Here is a 22,223-nt window from a genome sequence, read left to right as displayed (position 1 = left end):
GATGACACCCACTTACACCTACTAGTGGTGAGTCTAAAGAAAGGACTCTGCCTTCTCTACAGATCCAACAATTATCTAGTGATTTTTGAGTGCAGCTCTAACTTGAAGTGTTTCCTCATTCCCAAATCTATTAGCCGTGCCTGGCATTACTTTGTCTAATCCTTGTGATTAATATGGAAAGTCTTACATCCTGCTGTTTTTCAGCATAAGTACACACAAGTCTTCAGAACCCAGCCTTGTCGGACAAGAGAAAGCGGATGCTGCTAAGACTTTTTTGAGCACAAAAATCTTGAACAGAGAGGACCTTTTTGTCTTTGACCTAGGAGCGAATAGCTTGGCATCTAGAGAATGCTCTAATTCATATTCTAATCCTGAAATTGCAGGGCTACATTTTCCTCTGATGACAACTCCCTCAATTTTACCACCACCCTAATAAGGAAATTTTGTTTTCTAAGCATTCACCATTTATTTTCTGACTGAGAAATTTTGTCTCATAGCATTAGTCTTTGTATTGTGAAATGCTGATGACCTGTAAGCCTGATTACTGATCCTACCCCATCCACCCTACTTTGAAGCAGAGGTTTGAAAATCAAGAAGCAGAAACCATTGAATTCCTAGCTGTTGAACACAGCTGCTTTTGTGTACTTGCATTAAGCTTTTGCAGGTATGAGAAATAAGGTAGTTGAAACAAATACTTGAAGTTGCTTTGCTGTTTAATTTTGGCCACAGTTGTTTGTCCATCTGGTTTGGATAGTTGTGGCACTTGGGAACTTCATTCAGCAAAGAACAGCAAGTATGTGCTGCAGAGGGTAGGGGCAGATCCCTCTACTCCGTCCCAGTTTCAGAAATTTAAAGCTTACTTTGTCAGGGAATTTTCAGCTATTTCTTAACGCCTGCTGGGCCTGCAGTAAGAAAAATTACAGATTTTTGAAATTAGTAGTAGAGTAAGGGCTTACTGTTTTTTTTTTTAAAAAAACCCAATTAGTTTATACATTGTATAATTTCCATTTGGGAGGTTTCTTTTGAACTTCTGAATGAGCTTAGGGAAGAATTAAATTTCGTGATGCAGACCAAGATAGGAAAACTATATTACAAAGCAAACAAATGACAGCCACAGACCACATATTAGTAAGGTCTCCTGACTGTCAAAGAGCTGGGTGCAAGAATTTGAGTGGCCTCTTATCTCTCTACCCCAAATGCTTAGCCAGGACCTTCTGGCATTGTCAGCTTGTTAAAAAGTTAAATTCCTTTTTTGCTTTGGCTTTTGAGCGTGGTGCTACAGAATTGTCACTTAGGCATGTACCTTTTGTAGCTGTTCAGAGTGTTTTAATGTACAAGTGAAAAAGATGAAACATCCACGCCGGTTTCATTTCAGGAACATTAAAAAGTCAACTTTTTATTGCTTTTGATAAATTGAGAATATATAAATAAAACCGAAATGTGAAAAGTTTGATTACTGAGACACCCAGTACAAACCACTTGTGCTGATGAGTTCGCAGTGAAGTCCTGAGGGGTGTGCTGTCAACAGGCTGTCATGCTTAATGGAACAGGGAGAGGTTCCCAGTACCTCGCCACAGAAAGAAGATACCAAGGGGGAGGGTTTTGGGTAGATAGAGCCAGAACTCTTGTCCAAGAGTAACCTGACACTGATCTGGGCGCCAAGCATGGTATTTTTCTAAGAAGTGAAATTACTGCCCTAAAAATTTTATGGTATTACTGAACACTTTGACATTCAGTTTTAAAATGGTTCTTGTGTCATAGATCTTGTGTTTCTCCCTGAAATCTGTGGGTGGCTTTCATCTAATGAGATGTAGATACCTTCGGCTCAGTAAACTGCCTTATGTTGCCTTTATAGAAAATGTTAGAAGTCTCTGCAGTGTGCCTTGCTTTACCTTGAAGTAAATGTTTAGAATAGATTGGATGAGTCCTACCCTAAAAGTACTTATTCTTCTCTGTTACCTCTAAGGAGAGCCTGGAGTGGCCATGTCAGAGGCAAATGCCCACACTTGAGACACGTTCAAGCAGAAAGTTGCGCTGGCTTCTATAACCTTTTTGCACATTATTGTTCATAGTAAAAGTTTACCTTTCTCAGACTCAGTTGTTGCTTACATCTGTGCAGCTTGACTGAGACTTTTCCACATTGGAAATTCAGAGATGTTTCTTACAAAGCTTTGCTAACAGATGAGCAGTCCTGTTTTGCTAATGATAGCTCTGTAAACCTGATGGCTCCCAATGGCCCAGCATGGAGCTGATTGAAGTACAACATTTGGATCCCACTAATGTGTCATACGTGCTTCCTAGATTTTTCCCACTGGAGTTAGGAAACTGTATGTTAGTTTACACTGTTGTCTCATCTAGAAAGTAACAAGCCTCTACTGGCAGTCAGTATCGGTTACCTAAGGGAAAACACAAAAATCCCTCAGACTAAAACAACTAGAGCCATCATCTGACCTCACTGAGTCTGACATACTTAAAATAATATTTGAAGGCAGGCTGCAGAGTGATTTGAAGAGATACTGAGCTATCTTCTGCATTTCTGATTCAGCTGACTGCTGTTTGTCAGTCTGCTATTATCCCTTACTCTCCAATGTTCTGGCTTGTTTTTTTCTTCTCTCAAATTTAGTTGCGTTACCATACAAAATAGATTGTACTGATCTTGGACCTGGGCTTTTCCAGAAACATTCACGTGAGCTTGTGATCCTTCTCAATAATTATTCAGCTGTCTTCACACAGGCTCTTTATTTTGCTCTGAGATTTTGTAGTCTTAACCTAAACTTTTTTTCTGATGCTATTCATGATGTTGTAACTTTGCCGTGGTCTGTGAGAAAAGGATTATAAGAAAGCTAATACCTTTTATTGGACAGGTAAATACATATGCTGGAAAAACAAGCTTTTGAACACACAGAGACCCTTAGAAATGAAGTGATTTAGCAAAGGGAGCAGTTGAATCAACTTAATAGCTTACTGCCACCTAAAGTAGAAAGTATCCCAGATCCCCCCCCGCCCCAGCTTTGCACTGGCTGAGTCACTCATTGGACCACTTGGATGTGCCAAAAGAACAGCAAACTTACCACATTTTTTCCTCTCTACAAAAAAATCAATGATATTTGCTTACGAAGGAGTCTGGAAAGCACGAAGTTAGGTAGAGAACAAATTAAAAATAGTAAGTTCCTGGGGCAAGGTACTGAAAGTAAGTACCTTGGGAAGGAAGAGTTGAGAACAGAGGGTTTTGTCTATGTGCAAGAGCATTAGAAGTTGTGTTGCTGATTATAATCTTGTAAAATTGTTCCCCAAACCACTGTGAGAGTTCTGGCTGGTCTTGGCTAGTCTCCTTTGCTTGCTGGGAAATGTGTGTACAGTTGCTCATAGGACTTAGTTGACAAATATTAAGTTGCAAAATCACAGTAATTCACTTCCTTTGTACCCCTGTAGCCTATGCCCACATACCAAAACACCCTCGGACTGTTGCCACTCCACCCTATGTATTAATAATGTACCAACATTAGTTTCCATAGCCAAGCATCTTTATTCACCTGTTTTACTACTGAATCTTCTGAGAGGATACTCTTTTTTTCATGTGAAAACCTCTCTTTTCATCCTATTCATCGCTTCAGCTCAATTTTTTGTCTTAGCCTGTTTTTTACAAATGCAGGGGTTTTTTGTATTGCACAAGATTGCCTAGGCGATGTCATATTTGATTGTCACAATGGTTATAAACTCCTTTCCCTGCCTGCTTGTCACTTCACCTGACTTGAGCTGTTCCATTGAAAACCCAACCGATTGTTTCTAAAATTAAATTCCATCGCTGAGAAAACAGTTCTGCTGTTGGCATTGATTGATCAGTGAACTAGAAAAGTTGTCCTATTGTGAAAGAAATGAGCTTATAACAGTGTCTGCAGCATGATAGAAAGGACTATTTATGAAGTTAATCTCTGTTCTGTTTTTATGTATTTATCTTCACTGCAGTCCTATTAGGAATATTATCCATGCTCAGGAAAAATATATTTTGAATTCTTTGGAAGAATGATTAGAGCTCAAAAGGAAATTGAGGGTGCTGGGGAACTGTTAAATTAGAAATTGGTAATGGCTATTATAAAACAATTAGCAGTAAGAAATTGTGGAGTTGGCTGGAGGCATTTGGTTTCTGAAGCAAATATAAAGGGTTCCAGGTATCCCTTCTGCTGATTTCTCAGGATTTCACTGCAATGAAGAGATGGCTTCCCATTTCATATCTAAAGCATTCCTTAATGTTTTGGAATTGAGGGAAAATGTGATAAACAGTAAATTAATGACACAGGATAATTTCCTCAAGCCGAGTTTAAAGTTTCAGTTGCTTAGTCAGAGTATAGTTGATCAGGACATTTTTTTTTTAGAGGGGAAGACTAATAAAACTGGAAATTTAGACAAGATGCCCCTTTTTTCTTCTCTTAGAGCTGCTGTTTTATAGTAGATACATGTGTTAATTTTATTATATTACTGCAGCCATAGCAGTAAAATCATTCTGTTCTGGTCTGTTTGTGTTGCTTAAAGAGGCAAGTTGAAAATACATAGTCTGAAGAAATGCTAATGTAATGTTCAGAAGACATTGTAGCTATCTTTCAGAGTTATTTTTACAAGAGATGCTGCCCCAGTTTTTTTTTTTCTTTAACCAAATTAGTGTAGCTTTTCACTTTTCACTTTTTAAGATTCATGTACATTTTAGGTGGAAGATGAACAGTCATATCCTTGATTAGCAGTGTCATGAACTGAGTCAATATGTGTTGCATCAAACAAACAGCACATAGAATTATCATTGGATACTTATATTGAAAACTTATAAGTTATCATTGGATAATGAGAGCTGAAGTAACTAAGTGTAAACCTTGAATATTCTTAAACTATTTCAGGTATAATGCAGGCCTTGTTCAAGATCTTTTCCTATGGTATGACGAAATATCTGGGATATATATACTGAATTCAGTATTTCACAGCTGTCTTACAGTAATACTTCTTTGCAATCGTCTTATGCAGATCAGTGTTAATGATCAAAGTCACAAGAAATTCACCTGTTCGTTTCATTGGTTTTCAGTTGTATGCATTCCTAGAGTGCGTTAGCGTATCCTGTGTTGAAATTGTGAAGGTGGCAGTGCTTTCTGATGTGTTTTTTTGCTCTTTCAAGCTATTGCAAGAAACCCAACTTGTCATTAGAATTACTCAAGAGTTTTAAGGACTGCTCTGGAAGAGTTTACCTTTTTTTTTTTTCTTTTCTGTGACATGTCCTTCGTATAGGTCTGTGACAAATGGCTGGGGTTTTTTTCATGCAGTAAGGTGAATAACTATATATCTGGGAGTATATTTCAACATGTACCAAGGTAGCGTTCTGCATTTGTGGGACACATGACATGCAAAGCATCACCACCAAATCAGAACACTCTCTGGTTCCTTATCCTTTCAGAAGGAAGGTAAGTGCTACAATTGCATCCTTCCTGCGAGTCAGTGGGGAGAGATGGTTTCCAGCTGTGGTCCCTGCTAGAAATTTTGTAGAGCTGGCACAGTGATGGCAGTAGTACTTGAGCAGGGCAATTGAGGGACCGCATATTAAATGGGATCTCCTGCCCTCTCTGAGGATCAGTAAGCTGGTACTGGTAAAGGTGCTGAAGTTCAGGAACCAATAGATAGCTAAGATCTTGGTCGTTTGTCCAAAAATTGGCTGTCAATTTTAAAAATCAGGGTTTAGGTTCAAGTTATTCTTACTTTGTTAGAAGATATTTGTATCTGAAATTGGTAAAATCCATAAACTGCTCTAGAGAACGTTGTTTGGTTTGGGTTTTTCTGTTTTTCTGATGTGTGTGTCTGAAATAAAGTTCTGGTAACATCTTGTAGTGTAGCTGGGGGCTTTCAGTCTGTCATAGAGGCCTATTCCATTCTTGTAAGTAATCTTTTATTTTTTGAAGATAAAGTTACCAGCTGTTTTTTTCTAAATTTTCATTGACTTCCTCTGTTCCAGTTATCCTCAGAGCGAGCTTAGCATGCATGATACTTACCTGCTCCCCGATTATTTAGAACTACATCCAAAAGAGGACCCAGGAAACTACAGGGCTATTAGTCTTACTTGAGTCCCTGGCAAGAGTTCTCCTAGAAATGTGCAAGCCAAACGAAGCAGGTGATTGGGAAAAGCCGACACTGATTTCCCAAAGACAAATCATGCCAGACTAGCCTGATCACCTCTTACAACAAAATAACATTTTCTGTTGACCTGGGGAGAGCAGTGGATGTTGTTTGCCTGGACTTCAGCAAAATGTTTGATGCTGTTTCCCACAGCCTCCTCCTAGACAACCTGTTAAGATACAGACTGGATGTGTGCTCTGAGAGATGGGGAGGGAATTGCCTCACAGGCCTCACTCCGAGGGTGATGATCGGTGCTTTTTACTCAAGCTGGCAGCCTGTCACAAGTGGGCTCCCCCAGAGATCGATACTGGGCTCCACGCTGTTCAATATCCTCATAAATGATCTGGATGACGGGATTGAAAGCACCCTCACCACATTTGCTGATGACACTAAAGTGGGTGGTGTGGTGGGCATGTCAAAAGGGAGGTCCGTTTTCCAGAGAGACCTGGACAGGCTGGAAGAGCGGGCTAGCATGAACTAGGTGAAGTTTAACAAAGACAAGTGCAAGGCACATGGGATGACGTAACCCCAGAGCCCAGTGTAGGCTGGGATCTGTGGGACTGGGGAGCAGCCTGGCTGAAAGGGACCTGCAGGTCCTGGTGGACAACGAGCTGAACCTGGGTGCAGTGTGCTGCCGCACAACAAAGGCAAATCGGTTCCTGGGCTGCATCCGCAAGAGGATTGCTAGCAGAGACAGAGATGTGATCATCCTACTCTACTCAGTGCTTGCCACGCTGCATGTAGAGCACTGTGTCCAGCTCTGGTGCCCACAATTCAAAAAAGATGCAGACAGACTGGAGAGGGGCCAAAGGAGGGTCACAAAGATGATCGAAGGGGTGGAGAACCTGCCCTCGGAGGAAAGACTGAAAGATTTAGGTCTTTTTCCACTGGAGAAGAGAAGGCTTGGGGGGACCTCATCACAGTTTTCCAATACTTAAAGGGCAACTACAATGAGGATGGAGGCTCTGCCTTCACAAGGAGCCACAGGGAGAGGACAAGGGCAACTGGTACAAGTTGCACTGGGGGAGGTTTCATCTCAATATAAGAAAGAAATATTTTACAGTGAGAGCAATCATTTGCTGGAATAACCTTCCAGGGGATGTGGTAGAGGCCCCATCACTGGAAGTTTTCAAGGTGTGACTGGACAGGATGGTAGATAATCTCATCTAGGCTCCCTTTTCCACAAAAGGTTGGACCAGATGATCTTTTGAGGTCCCAGCCTGGGCTGGTCTATGATTCTGTGGTTCTACATTGAAAATTAAACTATGATTATCAGTTAAGATGAAAGGTAATGGTTTGCACACTGTCACCCTGCTTATGGCACTAGGTTAATTATGAGTAAATCATATCAGCTTTGTCTGACAGTGTCACAGTTCAAACCCGGCTGGCAGCCAAACACCATGCGGCCGCTCGCCCACCCTCCCCTGCCCCAGGGGATGGAGTAGAGAATTGGAGGAGTAGAGGGAGACTCATAGGTTAAGATAAAAACAGTTTAATAATTGAAATAAAATAAGCCAGTAACAATAATAGAAAGTACAAACGGGTAATGCACAATGTGATTGCTCACCACCTGCTGACTGATACCCAGCCTGTTCCTTGCTTGCGAGCCTGAAAACCAAGATCCTGAAACCACAATCCCAGAAGCGAGAAAGAACCCCCTCCTTCCCAGCTGACCCTCCATGATGTTACATGATCTGGAATATTCCATTGGCCAGTTTGGGTCCGGTGCTTTGGCCGTGCTCCCTCCCAGCTTCTCCTGCACCTGCACGCAGGAAGGACATGGGGAGCTGGAGAGTCCTTGATCTTGTAGCAGCAACTGTAAACATCAGTGTATTATCAGCATTCTTCTCATACCAAATCCCATACTGAATCCAAAACACAGCACTATTCTAGCTACTAAGAAGAAAAATTAACTCTATCCCAGCCCAAACCAGGACAGACAGTCTCCCACATTTACACTGGAAAGTGAGTTCTTTCCGGAGCCTGAGTGCTCTTTTCCGGGAGTCGTCAGCACTGAGGTTGTCTGGTGCCTTGTAAAACTGGGCTCTTATGTTTGATATTGGTTGAAGTATGGACTGAAAGGGTCAGACACTTTATATTATTAGCATCTCCTCAGAGCTGTGGATACAAGCCTAGTCTCTACTGCCACTGGCCTTGGTCTGCTAAACCTGAGCCGACTGCTAGTCTGCATAGCTTTGCTAGGCTTCCAGCGCAAGCTCTAACCAGACCTGAATGTTATTTTCACAAATGGGATAGGTACAGTGGTTGAGCTCTAGACTTAAACCAATCAAGTGACAAGTGTAAACTACCATACATTCAAATTCCAGATTATCAAAAACGTAAATTCACTGCATTACCGTATTTATCTCAGTTATTACTGGTATCCAAGAGTGAATTAAATCCAGGGTATCTGACAGCAAGAAAGACCCTAAGAATATATCACTGTGCAATCCAGTCTGTAACTTTAAAATAAAAGTAATTCTTCCAAGTTGTTTTTTTATTGTCCCTGCTGACCATTAAGTATAGCATCTTAAAATACAACCACATTTTCAGCATTAATTTGTTTATTTTGAATAAGCTGTATTTTCATGAGGCCGTAGGTTTTCATTCATTATTGTTCTAGGCTAAGCAAAGCCCTTATCCTACAAGTGGGTATTTTTTCTGAGGCCATTTAATTTTTGTGCTTAGTTCCATTTTTTTTCATGGAACTACTTGCTCTTTCAGTAAAGGTGGTGGTTGTGGTTGCACCACATCTGTTTCCTGTTGTAGTCTATATTCTCACTGTGGTTTGCAGTATTCAGAACGGCCTCAGAATGTGAAACCCACACCACATTGTGGTTAAAGCAGCGTAAACCGCTGGAGACACTGCCTCATGGCAGCAGAAGGTGGGTTTCTTGTATGGGGGATTCTGTGGGGATAGGCTTCATTGTGGCGAGCTGATCCATCTGGGGCTGGATAGGGGGAATAAATGCGTAAAGCAGCATTGCCTGGGACTCAGTTGTCTCCTGAATTTCAGTATGTGAAAAGAGGATGCTGAAATCCTTTGTAATTGGTTGATTAGTGATTGTTTCTTTTTCCTTGTGCTTATTATATATATCACCCCAATATCCCTTGCCGTTTTCCTTCTGACCTACACCAGACTATTTGGTTCCGTAGCCTATTGATGAAATTCTATTCAAATCTCCTAAAATGCAGCCAAAGTGAGTGCAGACAGCGTGCTGCTGTGGAACTATGCACGTGGTGGTACCCGGCTGCTAGTGGGCAGATGTTTATATCAAGTCATATTGCACAGATGTGGTCAGGTAAGATGCGGTAGGAGTAGGGTAGCAGGTATGTGTAAGTGCTTTCAGATAGGCGCCTGTTTTGTCTAGGTGACATAAAGCTGTCTTTTAAAATAACCTGCATGTGGCAAAACAAAATTTAATTAAAAGCAGATACTTATATACTCCCTTCTTTTCCTGACTTTCTTTCAGTATAAGAGGAAGCTTATTTGAACAGCTCCCCTTTTAAAGTTTGCCAAAGAAAGTTCATCTCACACCATACACCTTCCAACTAATTCTCTTTGCCAGTAGTTAAGCACCTGCTTAAATACAGAAGTTTCTTCCTTTTATAAGTACAAGGCAAAAAGTGTGGTATCTGAAGATACTGCTTTGTGAAAGTGAAGTTTTTTGGTGGTTGTTACTGTGTGGTTTTAGCTGACTCACTTTGCAACATCCATCCATTCTGTTTATACTTTTGGTCTGCTTAGCAAGCACTAATTGCCATATATTAATTAGTTGCAAGCAAATGGCTTATCTCTGTAGTTTAAGGGGGAGAGGGAAACAAGTCATCACAGAAATGTAAGATGACTGTGTTATGGCTAGAAAATGCGTGGTAGGCAAAAGGGGATGACTGTTGCTTGGTGGTGGTGATGGTTTCTTGAAAGGATGGTGGGTTTAAGGACTGTAAGTCACAGTTTATCTTACAGATGTTAAATCTGTGTCCCTGGTTCTAAAGTTAGCCATTAGTCTGTTGTTTAGCAACCTCATTTATCAAAACAGAGTGTAGGAGGCATGCTGCTAGGAATTGAGAGCCAGCAGATGCTGAAATTTTCAGACATAGAATAGATGGAATAGCAGGGCTTGTTTTCAGAAGGAAGTCCAGAAATTAGGCAATTACACTGGGCTCTGAGCCCAGCTAAACAATCTGTGATAGGAAAAGCTATGTTTGGATTTGGTTATCAGTGTGCAAAGGACATAAGTTACAGCTTTAGGCTGGTAACCATAATGCAAAGTGAAGCTGCAAGTACTGTGCTTGACTTTCTGAAGGATCTTAGTAAGAATGGAGGGGGAAAAAACATTTCACCAAGCAACGTTCACCTTATTTTTGTGATGCATATGCATTAGTGCATTAGTAGAAGCATGCCACATGTGCTGCTAGACTGAAGATTTTTTGGAAAGCCAATTACACAGAGTAATTATGAGCTTTTTTAAAAAAGTAAATAGGGAGCTTATTCCTACAAACCAGCAAGTATGCAGAGCCCCTTTCATTTTTCTGTGGGAAATGTGCACATAAAGATTCGATTCCTGTTCTAACATACTCAGAGTAAGTACAGTAATGTCGGGAAGTTTATGACAGGGAATAGTTTTAAGGAGAAATTGAATTATTGTGAAGATTATAGCATTTTCTTCAGCTTTTTTAGTGAACTTAAAAACATTTTATTAATGTGCACATTACACTGTACGCTGAGAAAGGTATGGGTTTCAGTTCTCTTTATTCCTTTCCTTCCTCCCCCATCTGTGCTTGGGTAGGCAAAAGGTAGATGAGTTGCTCCAAAATAGCTGCCTTGTTTCTGGTGAGCTGGGAAATTCTTCTGACCACAAAGCATCATCCATCTAGCCATAGTTATGAAACCAATTGATTCTGAAGGTTGTCATTGCACAAATCTTTGGGTTTGAGCCATGGGAAAAATGGGAAATCATACAGACTTGTCTATATATCTTAATTCCACAAGGCAACTGAGAGAGATTTGAAAACAGCTATTTTAGTAAGTCACTCTTTTTCTAGTCCTTAACTTGGAACATCCTTGGGTAGTGGGAAGGACATTTTAATGTTTCAGGGATTAGTATGCTATCTTGAATTTTGTGGATCACGTTGTTTTGGGAAGTTTTTACATTCAGGTGGTTTGGCTTGGTTTTTTTCTTTTTTTGGAAGGGTAGTATACATGCTGTAAACTTAAACTGAAACTTGAAACAAGCAGAAATATTTCAGAAGGAACTTTTCTATTAAATTGTAGTGCTGAATCATTTTTAAGCTTCTCTTAAAACACAGGACTCTTCACTCCTGTCAGTATGGTACTTTTTATAATACTTGGCATTCATAAGGTACTTGATCACTTGAACATGCATAAACATATGTTTAATTAATCCTTTCAGTGCCTCTTTGAGGAATTTAGGTATTACTTCTTTTTAGCAGTAGAGAAAAATGACACAGTAAATTCAAGTGTCTTGATCAAAGGCATGCAATTATTTACAGACTATTACTGTTCCTTCTAGTACAAAAATTACTGAACTTAATTTTGAAGAATGTAAAACTGGTTCTTTATTCAGACTTGGGAATATAAACATATTCTGTAGATCTTCTTGACTCTTTGCCTCCCAGAATTTATGTGAGGCCTCCTCTTATTGCTGTTTGTAATCTGGGCAAAGCTCACTTGGAAGGGACTGTGGACCACAAGATGCTGAGCCAGGACTTCTTGACATTGTAAGCTTGTCTTTGTGTAAAGCACAGTGTCTCCCATTTAAAACTAAACCAAGAGACCTAAGTCAGAAACAAGAGAGAGAGGCAACATCTAACAGGCACGCATAATATTCCTAAAGCAAATATAATAAGGAATGTCGTGTCATAATTTCATGTTATGATCTTCTTATTAGCCTTATACATAAGGGATCCTCTGTGGCTTTTAGAATAAGTACCTGCTGAAATAAGTACCTGTCTTTTTAATTAGATTGCTGTGTGACATTGATAGCATTTTAATGGCTAGGAGATTATTTTTTAATTTGAATTCTAAGTGTGGAGCAGCTAGTTAATTAATCTCTGATAAATAGTGACAGAATTATTCTGTATACGTACTAAGTTTGTGTTTGTGTATATCCATAGGTCATGAATGCTGATGGAACTGGGCGAAGAGTTCTGGTGGAGGACAAGCTGCCTCATATCTTTGGATTCACGTTGCTGGGAGACTACGTTTACTGGACAGACTGGCAAAGGCGCAGCATTGAACGCGTGCATAAACGCACAGCAGAAAGAGAGATCATCATAGATCAGCTGCCTGACCTAATGGGCCTGAAAGCTACAAATGTCCACCAGATAATTGGTGAGTGAGACTGCTAATCGGGCAAGTAAATGAAATGGAAAATTTCAGCAGTGCTCCTCTGCAGATACCACTTAATAGCAGGTCAGATTTTTAGAAGTGGGCAGAATCCGGTTCTCTTGTATGGGACACAGTTTGATGGGATGGGGTAGGTCTTTTGAGAGGTGCTTTAGTTCTCTAACTTGGATGAATATGAAGCTGGAAAGCAACCAGGCATCTCCCAAAATGGGTAATTTTCTGCTTCTTAGAGAATTGGAGCAGCTCATAGGTCTGAACAACCCTGGATCCAGTAAGGGGAAAAGGAGGATCATGGGAAATGAAAACTTCTCTTTGTAACAGCCAGCTATTAGATTAGCCCAGCTGTTTATGAAACTGCAGCTGTAACAGCTTTTCATCTTGTAATCTGAACATGTGCTCCCAGTATGCGAAAGCTAAGTGTGAGCCAGTTTTAGTCTGTTCAGTGCCTTTCACATTCATACTGCAAAATCATCTTTTAAAAATAATTAAAAGTACTTTCTGCCCTGTAGTGTCCGTGGTGTAAAAAAAGCAGGATCTAGCTTTAAATTGGCTATCGTTGGCTATCCAAGCACTGGTAGCAGTGTAACTGTAGCATCACAGAACTCATCACATTCCCTGAACGTCCTGCTGTGTGGTTAGGGCTTGCAGCTTCTTGCTGCCATGTCTGGATTACACCCCAGGAAATTAGTCAAATATAGTTGAGGTGTATCTTTGGGTTGCTGTTACCACGTTAACAAGATGCCTTAAGGTACATGTGCTAGTCAGTGTGAGCTTAATGGTTGGACTAGATGATCTTCAAGGTCTTTTCCAACCTAGATGATTCTGTGATTCTGTGCTTTAAATGCATCCCCTTTTCCAACTGTTTGGCTAATTGAGCTTGGTAATGCTGGGCCTGTCTCAGTAGGTGGATTTCCAGCATGTGCAGGTACACAAGTTGGTATTGCAAAGAGCTGTTTTACTAGTAGGAGAGACCGTTGAATGGGTATGAAAATAGATCTGCACGTTTTTCATCCCTAGGAACACAATTGGGGTATGTAACTGGACCAGTGCACTGTAAAAGGCAGCAGAACACATGCTTGCTTGCTTACTTACAAGTGAATCAGGAGCATCAGTAGCTGCTTCTAGATCCCTCTCTCTAATGCTGGGTTTGTTTCATGGGGCCAGGAAAACACGTTCTGGCTTTCCAGCCAAGTAGTGTAACATCTGTCTAAAGGATTACAGAAAACGAACAAAAATTAATTCATTCAGAGAATAAAAGGTGGAAAAACTATAGGTATTTCTTAAAGGACTCATAGTGTCGTTGATGCGTGCGAGGACTGGTTTCATCTTCCAACTTCAGTGAGTTTGCAGTGATGGCTTTTGCTTTTGTTGTGTGCTTAGGTACCAACCCTTGCGCAGAGGACAACGGCGGCTGCAGTCACCTTTGTCTGTACAGACCACAAGGCCTTCGCTGCGCTTGCCCCATAGGCTTAGAGCTCATCAACGATATGAAGACCTGCATCGTCCCAGAAGCTTTTCTGCTGTTTTCTCGGAGAGCGGATATCAGACGAATCTCTTTGGAAACAAACAACAACAACGTGGCTATTCCACTCACTGGAGTCAAGGAAGCTTCTGCTCTGGATTTTGATGTGACAGACAATCGGATTTACTGGACTGACATTTCACTGAAGGTAGAGGTTTATTCCATATTGGCTATTAAGTTGTTACAAGGTTCTTAAGAATGGATTGGCAAATGTGATTACAAGATTCAAGGGTTAGGTAAAAGAGCTTGTTCTAACTAAGAATGGCGTACATTTTCATTATACTAGCAGCATTCTCTCCTATAAATCATCTGTACCGGGTTTGTGTGGCGAGGTTTTACTAGTGGGGGGGATACAGGGGTGGCTTCTATGACAAGCTGCTAGAAGCTTCCCCCGTGTCTGACAGAGCCAATGCCAGTGGCCCCAAGTCTGACTCGCCACTGGCCAAGGCCGAGCCCATCAGCCACAGTGGTAGCACCTCTGGGATAATGTATTTAAGAAGGGGAAAAAGTTGCTGCACAACAGCAACTGCGGCGAGAGAGAGGAGTGAGAATATGTAAGAGAAACAACTCTGCAGACACCAAGGGCAGTGCAGAAGGAGGGAGAGGAGGTGCTCCAGGTGCCAGAGCAGAAATTCTCATGCAGCCCATGGTGAGGCAGCTGTGCCCTGCACCCATGGAGGCCCATGGTGGGGCAGAGACCCACCTGCAGCCCGTGGGGAACCCCACGCCGGAGCAGAGAGATGCCCAAAAGAGGCTGTGACCCCCTGGCAGGGGTCCTGTGACCCCCTGGCAGGACCTGTGGCCCTGTGGAGAGAGGAGCCCACCCTGGAGCCGGTTTGCTGGCAGGACTTGTGACCCCACAGGGGTCCCACGCTGGAGCAGTCTGTGCCTGAGGGACTGCACCCCATGGGAGGGACCCACGCTGGAGCAGTTCGGGAAGCAGTTCTGCTTCATGTTGCAGAAGTTCATGGAGAACCATCTGCTGTGTGAGGGACCCCACGCTGGAGCAGGGGAAGAGTGTGAGGAGTCCTCCCCCTGAGGAGGAAGGAGCAGCAGAGACAAGGGGTGATGAACTGACCACAATCCCCATTCCCCATCCCCCTGTGCCGCTCGGCGGGAGGAGGTAGAGAAATTGGGAGTGAAGTTGAGCCTGGGAAGAGGGGAGGGGTGGGGGGAAGGTGTTTTAAGATTCAGTTTTATTTCTCATTACCCTTCTCTGATTTGTTTGATAATAAATTAAATTAATTTTTCCCAAGTTGGGTCTGGTTTGCCCATGACAGTAAATGGTGAGTGATCTCTCCTTGTCCTCACCTTGAGCCACGAGCCTTTCGTGATATTTTCTCTCCCCTGTCCAGCTGAGGAGGGGAGTGATAGAGCAGCTTTGGTGGGCACCTGACATCCAACCAGGGTCAACCGACCACATCATTTAAATCTAACGTATACATTTTCACATAAAGGACAAGTTTGCAAAAATTAAGATTTTTGGCAGAAAGCTCAGAAGAGTGCCACATGGCAGGAGGTTTCAGGGATCACGGATGTTTTGCCAAATATGTTTAATGGGAGGAAGCATTGTCTTGGGTCAGGAAGTGAAAATGGGTCTTATGTGTTCATTAACTTATAAAACTGCTACATGTGAGACATATTATGAATCACAGGCTTTGTAAAACAGATTTAGGGTCTAGACTGACAAATCAGAAAAGGTTGAGGGTAGGTGTTTAAACATGGTGGTTAACGCAGCGACAGAAATCTGTGTATTGTCTGTCTGCTATCAGTGAGTCTAGTTATTCCCTTTGTTTTTCATGGGTTGTAGATGTAGTCAGAATTGTGAGCACCAAAAATTAGTTTTTAATAAAAGAAAGCTTTCTGCAATTGGGTTGAGACCTGAGCCAACAATAACTCGTGGACCTTTGCAACTGAAGAATAATAAAAGTTAAAAACAGTTTAAATGAGTTTGAGAAAGGTGGTTTGGCTGAACTCTTTAGGTATGGTATTCATTTGAGCTGTGTTTGAAATAAAAATAAAGCAAGAATCTGATCAATTTTTAAGGATGATACAGATGAAGACTGAGATACAAAGTTCCCTGCTGTGTACTGTCACAAATTGGCATAATCAGCAGGTAACATCCAAACTGGGAAGTAAACAAAAAATCAACCTTTGTGTTAACATCTGATGGGTTATGAGCACGAGGAGCGTGTGCAGAGGGGAATATTAAGGACATAAAAAGGAAGCCCATGTTTGCCAAAAAGAATTTTGTACCATCCTAACATAATTCCGTTACTTTCAGACTCATGAGTGGTCACAGTAAATTAGGGAATGCCTAAACTCTGATATATTATTAAAATATAATTCTGGCTATATCTGCTATCACAGGCTGATCCATGACGGCAAGAGTTAAAAGAAGTCTCTTGAATAAAAGCCCGAGAAGAAATTATGCTCAGTGAAATTAAATTAAACCAACCATCAGTACTGAAGCACTTGCAATACTGAGCTAATCAGTCGTTAGGTTGTTTTCTTCTATTTGCTGTTCTGCCCTGAACTTTTTCATTAGGCTGCTTTAAATTGTGTTCCATGCTATAACATCGGTGCTTTTGTATAGTCCTGAGAGAGCCAAAATATTTCCCCCTCGAAGTTGGCACTGAGTTATTAAGGTCATTTTGGCATGTAGACTGCTTAATTGAACCAGACTAGTTATCCCATTTATTTCCCCAGTGAAACGCTATTGTAATTGACACAGAATACATTCATGGAGCACAGTAAATCATTACTTCTGAATAGCAGCATTGTTCGCCTTGCAAATAAGTAGCATATTGTAAGATCCTCTTTCCTAGGAGATGCCTAAAATCTGAAAGTGTTTAAAATGCAACAAAGAAAACAACCAGCCGAATGACAGACTGGTAAAATTTTTAATTTGCCTGTGTATCTTTGTATCCCTGCAGACCATCAGCAGAGCGTTTATGAATGGCAGCGCACTGGAACACGTCGTGGAGTTTGGCTTGGATTACCCGGAAGGCATGGCTGTAGATTGGCTGGGGAAGAACTTGTACTGGGCTGATACAGGAACAAATCGTATAGAAGTGTCAAAGCTGGACGGACAGCATCGCCAAGTGCTGGTGTGGAAAGATCTCGACAGTCCCCGGGCATTGGCGTTGGACCCCGCTGAGGGGTAACTTGCTGGTTTAATTTTATGTTTATGAACGGTGAAAAACAACATCGTAATGCTTCCTCTAGGGCATGTTAGTTAGGCACTGCGTGTAAATCCTGAGAGAACTGAGCTGGGGAATACAACCTGGTAATTTAGAGTATGAGGGATGGAGGAATACACTCTTAATGTCCTGAATAATCATTAAGACTACTACCAAAAAAATCAGAGCAGCTCATTAAAAAGGGATTTATATTTAGTTTTTTAATTAACCACAGAATCAAAGTAGTTTTAGGTTTGTGGAATTCATTAATTAGAAAAGGACTATAACATTGAAAAGAAAATATTTGTCCTTTTAAAAATGAGGATTCTTTTTATCACAAGTTAGGGTCCCATAAAACTATTAAAAGATTTATCCTGAGAGTGGGGGAGTGAAGCTTATTGTCTGAGAATAAGGAAGGTGTTTGTTTCTTCAGATAAGGAAGCCTTTTTAGTTGGTATGGACAAGGGAAGCAAGGACAGAGAAAGAGTGGAAACGATTAAACTCGCCCATCCCCAAAACGAAAGCTTTTCTGAGAAGAAACTTCTCAGTTGGATTCAAATGTAATAGCAAAAGTAGGGCAATAAACAGGGGGAAGGAGGAAGGAACAGGGCAAGGTAAAACTGTTTAGCTTCTGAAATAGCTCTTCTACCATGAAGTGCTCATTTGACATTAACTAATTAAAAACATAAACCTATCTGAGGTTATGCCAACATTGTATTATTCTCATTTTTCAAATGAGGGAACTTCATTTTCAAGGTTTATGAAATGATCACAGTTTCCAGTGACGCTGCAAGAGTTACAGCAATGCAGAGAACTCAGAGCACGTTCTTCCTGCTTCGTTTCAACAAGGTGGTGACAATTGTCGGGGTGCTTAGTCCAGCGGAGCTCTGCACTGTCTGCAGTGGGACACGTGGGTGGGGTTCAGCCCCAACATGCCAAGGGATACCTAGACAAGTACATCAGAGGGCATCCAGGACTAGATTGTTAGATCCAGTCACTCAGTTGTAAGAAAAGGTTGCTATGTGTGATTCTAGTTTTACACTGGGAATAGATTCTTTTCCAAGGATCATTATAATTCAATGCTTTGTCTCTTCACCACAGACCAGAAAAAAAAAATTTGAGTCTGAATGCCTGTTTTTCCTTTTGTCTGAGCTGTGTCATTGTACTTGATAAGGAAGTTTTCCTGGCATTGCTACCGCGGGGACAATTCTAACACTTAGGTCCATGCTGCGCACAACTTGCAAAAAAATTTTAAGAAACATTTGCAAGTATTCTTGGTGTCTAAAAAATAGCTTCCCCTTGATCATCAGTTTCTGAAGCAACCTTTCCCACTGTGTGGTTGGTCGAAATTAAAAGTGTTTCACAGGTGTTTGTTACTAGAGGTATTAAAGCAGAAAGGTGTAAACATTGGCTGGCGATGTCTCACTTGGAAAGCAAATACCATTTAAAAAACATTTTGGAAGGAGTGACTAACTAGCCACCAAATGTCAAATATATAGCCCTCTCTACTGTACAGTGTCTGAAAACATGTACAAGTCTGCTTCTGCCAAATGAGGCATAAACTGTCATGTGAGTATGTAATAGTTTGTACTTTTGCTCCAGTGGAAATGCCAGACAGTTTTGTGTTATTCTGCCCTTGGCTGAAATTTGACATACTGTTACATGGCTGATTGGCTTAGTTGTGTGGAGATGAGCAGTGGCATCTATGAACAAAAGTACCCTGCATACCTCCCCCTTTGTATTCCTTCATTTGACGGACAACTGAATAGAAACAGAAGCTAAGTGCCATGGAAAATACCTTCCTAAATAACCGGGTATAAGTGAAGGTGCCCAACTGCCAACCTTTTGCTTCTTAACCGACGTGCACGGATTAGTTAAGATTGAAGTGCTTTCATATGGAATTTGCTGGTGAAAATCCAGCTCCAAGTGGAAAAATTAAGTTGGAAGCATTCTGAGGAAACTTGACTCACTTCCTTGCTTGTATTTTGAAAGAATATTTAGTGTAATGGGGCTTAAGAAATGCTCAAATTTACAGCTCTTGATTTTCTTTTACTCATTCTAAGGATTTTTGTTTTGTTTCTCCCCTTGAGTTCTCTTTTGGATTGAACGTGATTCTTTTTTTTTTTTTTTTTTTTTGGTCCTTTTTAATCAGGTTTATGTACTGGACTGAATGGGGTGGTAAGCCAAAGATTGATAGAGCTGCTATGGATGGCAGCGAGAGGACGACTTTGGTACCGAACGTGGGACGTGCTAACGGCCTCACTATTGATTACGCTAAAAGACGACTGTATTGGACCGACCTCGATACCAACCTGATAGAATCCTCCAACATGCTCGGTGAGACCCAGAGCCCTGGGCAGCGTCGTGGGTGTGCTGCTGCTTTTTTACAGTTCCCTGTGGCAAGTTATTGCTTAAATAATGCAAAGATCCACGTCTTAAGACAAAAATAGATTTTTCCGAACTCACATGCCTTTAACGTTTGCTTCTGTAATTGATGTTTATGCAACGCAGCATTTAGCGAGGCCTTGATTTTCTTGTAGGTGATATAGTTGCTCGCAAAGTTAAAATTATACAAGCTGTACGTGTTTTCAGTTATATGTAGGACAAAGCTGTCAACTTTCAGTGTTCTGGAGGATCTTGTTTTGCTGCTCTGAAGAGCACTGGCAAGTATATAACAAACACTTCATCATCTGTAGGAAGGTAGAGAGAGAGCCAAGATAACAACAGCTTATTGGACATTTTTCACAGTGTAATTTAATACAATTTGGTTTTTAATCTTTGTTGGTATTCTCAGGGTTCAGGCATTTTTTTCCCTCAGTATCCTGCACACCAAGGAGCTTTTCCTGGCTAGTACTGTTCACGAGGGGGACTCTCTCTCATGCTGGGCTCTCTGTGATTGTTTTATAACCTGGTCATTACAGCTAAATGGAGGTGGAATATTTTGTTCTTTCCCTGTCCCAGGGTAGTGTACTGAGGACTCAAGCTCTCTCAGATTTGCACAGTATCTTTTCTTAACTTCTCGGCACCCACAGGAGTGGACTGCCTTGTTGTATGCCAAATTATTCAGATTAGCGTTATCACTAGCCAGTATTTAAGGCTAAAGGAGAGAGTCTACTTTAAACAGTACATTTGCAATAGTGGAACAAAGCTAGAAAAAGATCAAAACAAGAGAATGCATTATAGGAATTATATGTAATATAAAAGCTTTTCTTCAGCTTCTCATGTATTTTGGTGTGCTGTCGAGGCTGGCTCAGTGTTCCCCTGTGTACTGTGGAGCTGGACACAGCATTAGAATTTCATTTTCCCTGTGGCTAGTGACAGCAGAGTGCAGGGCTGTGCATCCTTGTCTTCCCTGTGCAAAGAGGGAATGATATCTTGCTTCATAATCTCCCGTTCATTTTCTGTGACAAGGCAGCAGGACATCCCGTGGTAATGAAGTGGTTGAAATAATGTGGTTGAAATCATTTCCCCTCCATGACCTGCTCCTTAAGGTCTCTTAACATTTCCACGCTATACACAATTAACTGTTTCCTACCCTGAGTTTCTAACGCACCTTCCTGTTACGACATTCCAGAGAGACGTTAGTTTAACCTTGTGCATTTAATTTTTCTCGTAATATGATGCAGAATTTTATTAAGCTCATAACAATTCTCTCTCTGTAAGCAGTGGGCAGAGACCCAAATGTGGTGCGAGAGGTGGTGAACTGGGAATACAGTGTCAGGATACTGCATCTACTTCAGAGGAATCCTGTTTGTTTTGGGGAGGAGGGAAAGGACAGTGTCTTTCTGAGAACCCTGATCATTTTTAAAACTGAGACTTCTTTAGTAAAATACATTCTCTTCTGTGAATTGCAAGCAGGATTAGCACATTTCTGTTGATAGGCTCTGAGACTTCAGGATGGTCTTTGGAATATTGTATGTTACTTTATAATTTACTTTTGTAATAATGTAACTTTAATTATATGTTAACCTTTCTGTGCAGGGGACATATCATTTGTCCCCATGTAATTCTGCTTTTTCTTTCCCTTTTTGGAAACAGGCCTTGACCGTGAGATTATAGCTGATGACTTGCCTCACCCATTTGGCTTGACTCAGTATCAGGATTACATTTACTGGACAGACTGGAGCCGACGTAGCATTGAACGAGCCAACAAGACCAGTGGCCAGAACCGAACTATCATCCAAGGGCATTTGGATTACGTTATGGACATCTTGGTCTTCCATTCCTCCAGGCAGGCGGGCTGGAACGAGTGTGCCTCCAGCAACGGTCACTGCTCTCACCTCTGCTTAGCAGTGCCCGTCGGTGGTTTTGTCTGCGGCTGCCCAGCTCACTATTCCTTGAACTCTGACAACAGGACTTGCAGTGGTAAGCTGTAATGAGTGAAAATAAAACAGAGAAGTGGGTCTGTTTAGTAACAGATGCAAGCATTGTACTTGGAGGAAAGAAGAGTTTTATTTTTACGTGAGATGGTGAAGCTTGTTTGCTGATAGGCCAAGTTAAAACTAGTTTCTATTTTTAATACTGAATGTGTATTTGAAAAAATTTCTTAGCCTCCCTTCCTCCATAGGAAACAGGATATATGACTGGATAAAGATGGCAATAAAAATATGTATTTAAAATATAACTTTCTAATACGAAAATCCTACTGACTTTTAAGAGAAGATAGGATATTGAAAGCAAAAATAATAAGAGCGGCTGTTAGTGAACCCTTTCAGTGACTCAGCTAAATCTGTGTAAACAGGAAAGCTCAAAATGCTTTTGTTTTTTAATCTGTCTTTCAAACCCTTCTCAAGTACTTGCTTGTTTATTTATCTGCTTGTTTATTTCTAATCTGACATAAAGGTGATGTGATAGTTTGGTCTATATTCTGGACTTGGCGAAGCCTTTAGGTAGTCAGGATTTAATTCTATAGTAGCTGTGTTTGCTGGCTGATGAGATGCTGAGGTGGGCCCCTCTTGTACCCCTAAAAGTGTTTCTTCCTCAGTGAGGAGAGGCTCGGCTC

At 41.2% G+C, this 22,223-nt stretch overlaps 1 protein-coding gene across 2 annotated transcripts in view; it reads left to right on the top strand.

The window, feature by feature from the left end:
- LRP6 (LDL receptor related protein 6) overlaps positions 1–22,223 on the top strand; it is a 132,273-nt gene that overhangs the window by 81,852 nt on the left and 28,198 nt on the right. For both annotated transcript variants that reach the window (XM_074825657.1, XM_074825655.1), the window contains 5 exons: positions 12,286–12,502; positions 13,898–14,187; positions 16,976–17,202; positions 19,374–19,558; positions 21,260–21,586. In XM_074825657.1, the coding sequence (XP_074681758.1) occupies positions 12,286–12,502; positions 13,898–14,187; positions 16,976–17,202; positions 19,374–19,558; positions 21,260–21,586 (1,246 nt within the window). The remainder of the gene's footprint in view (positions 1–12,285; positions 12,503–13,897; positions 14,188–16,975; positions 17,203–19,373; positions 19,559–21,259; positions 21,587–22,223) is intronic.

The sequence above is a fragment of the Strix aluco genome, chromosome 5, assembly GCF_031877795.1.
Source record: "Strix aluco isolate bStrAlu1 chromosome 5, bStrAlu1.hap1, whole genome shotgun sequence".
NCBI classification, from domain to species: domain Eukaryota; kingdom Metazoa; phylum Chordata; class Aves; order Strigiformes; family Strigidae; genus Strix; species Strix aluco.
Note: the sequence above shows the minus strand (reverse complement) of the source record. Positions and strands in the feature narration are given on the sequence as shown.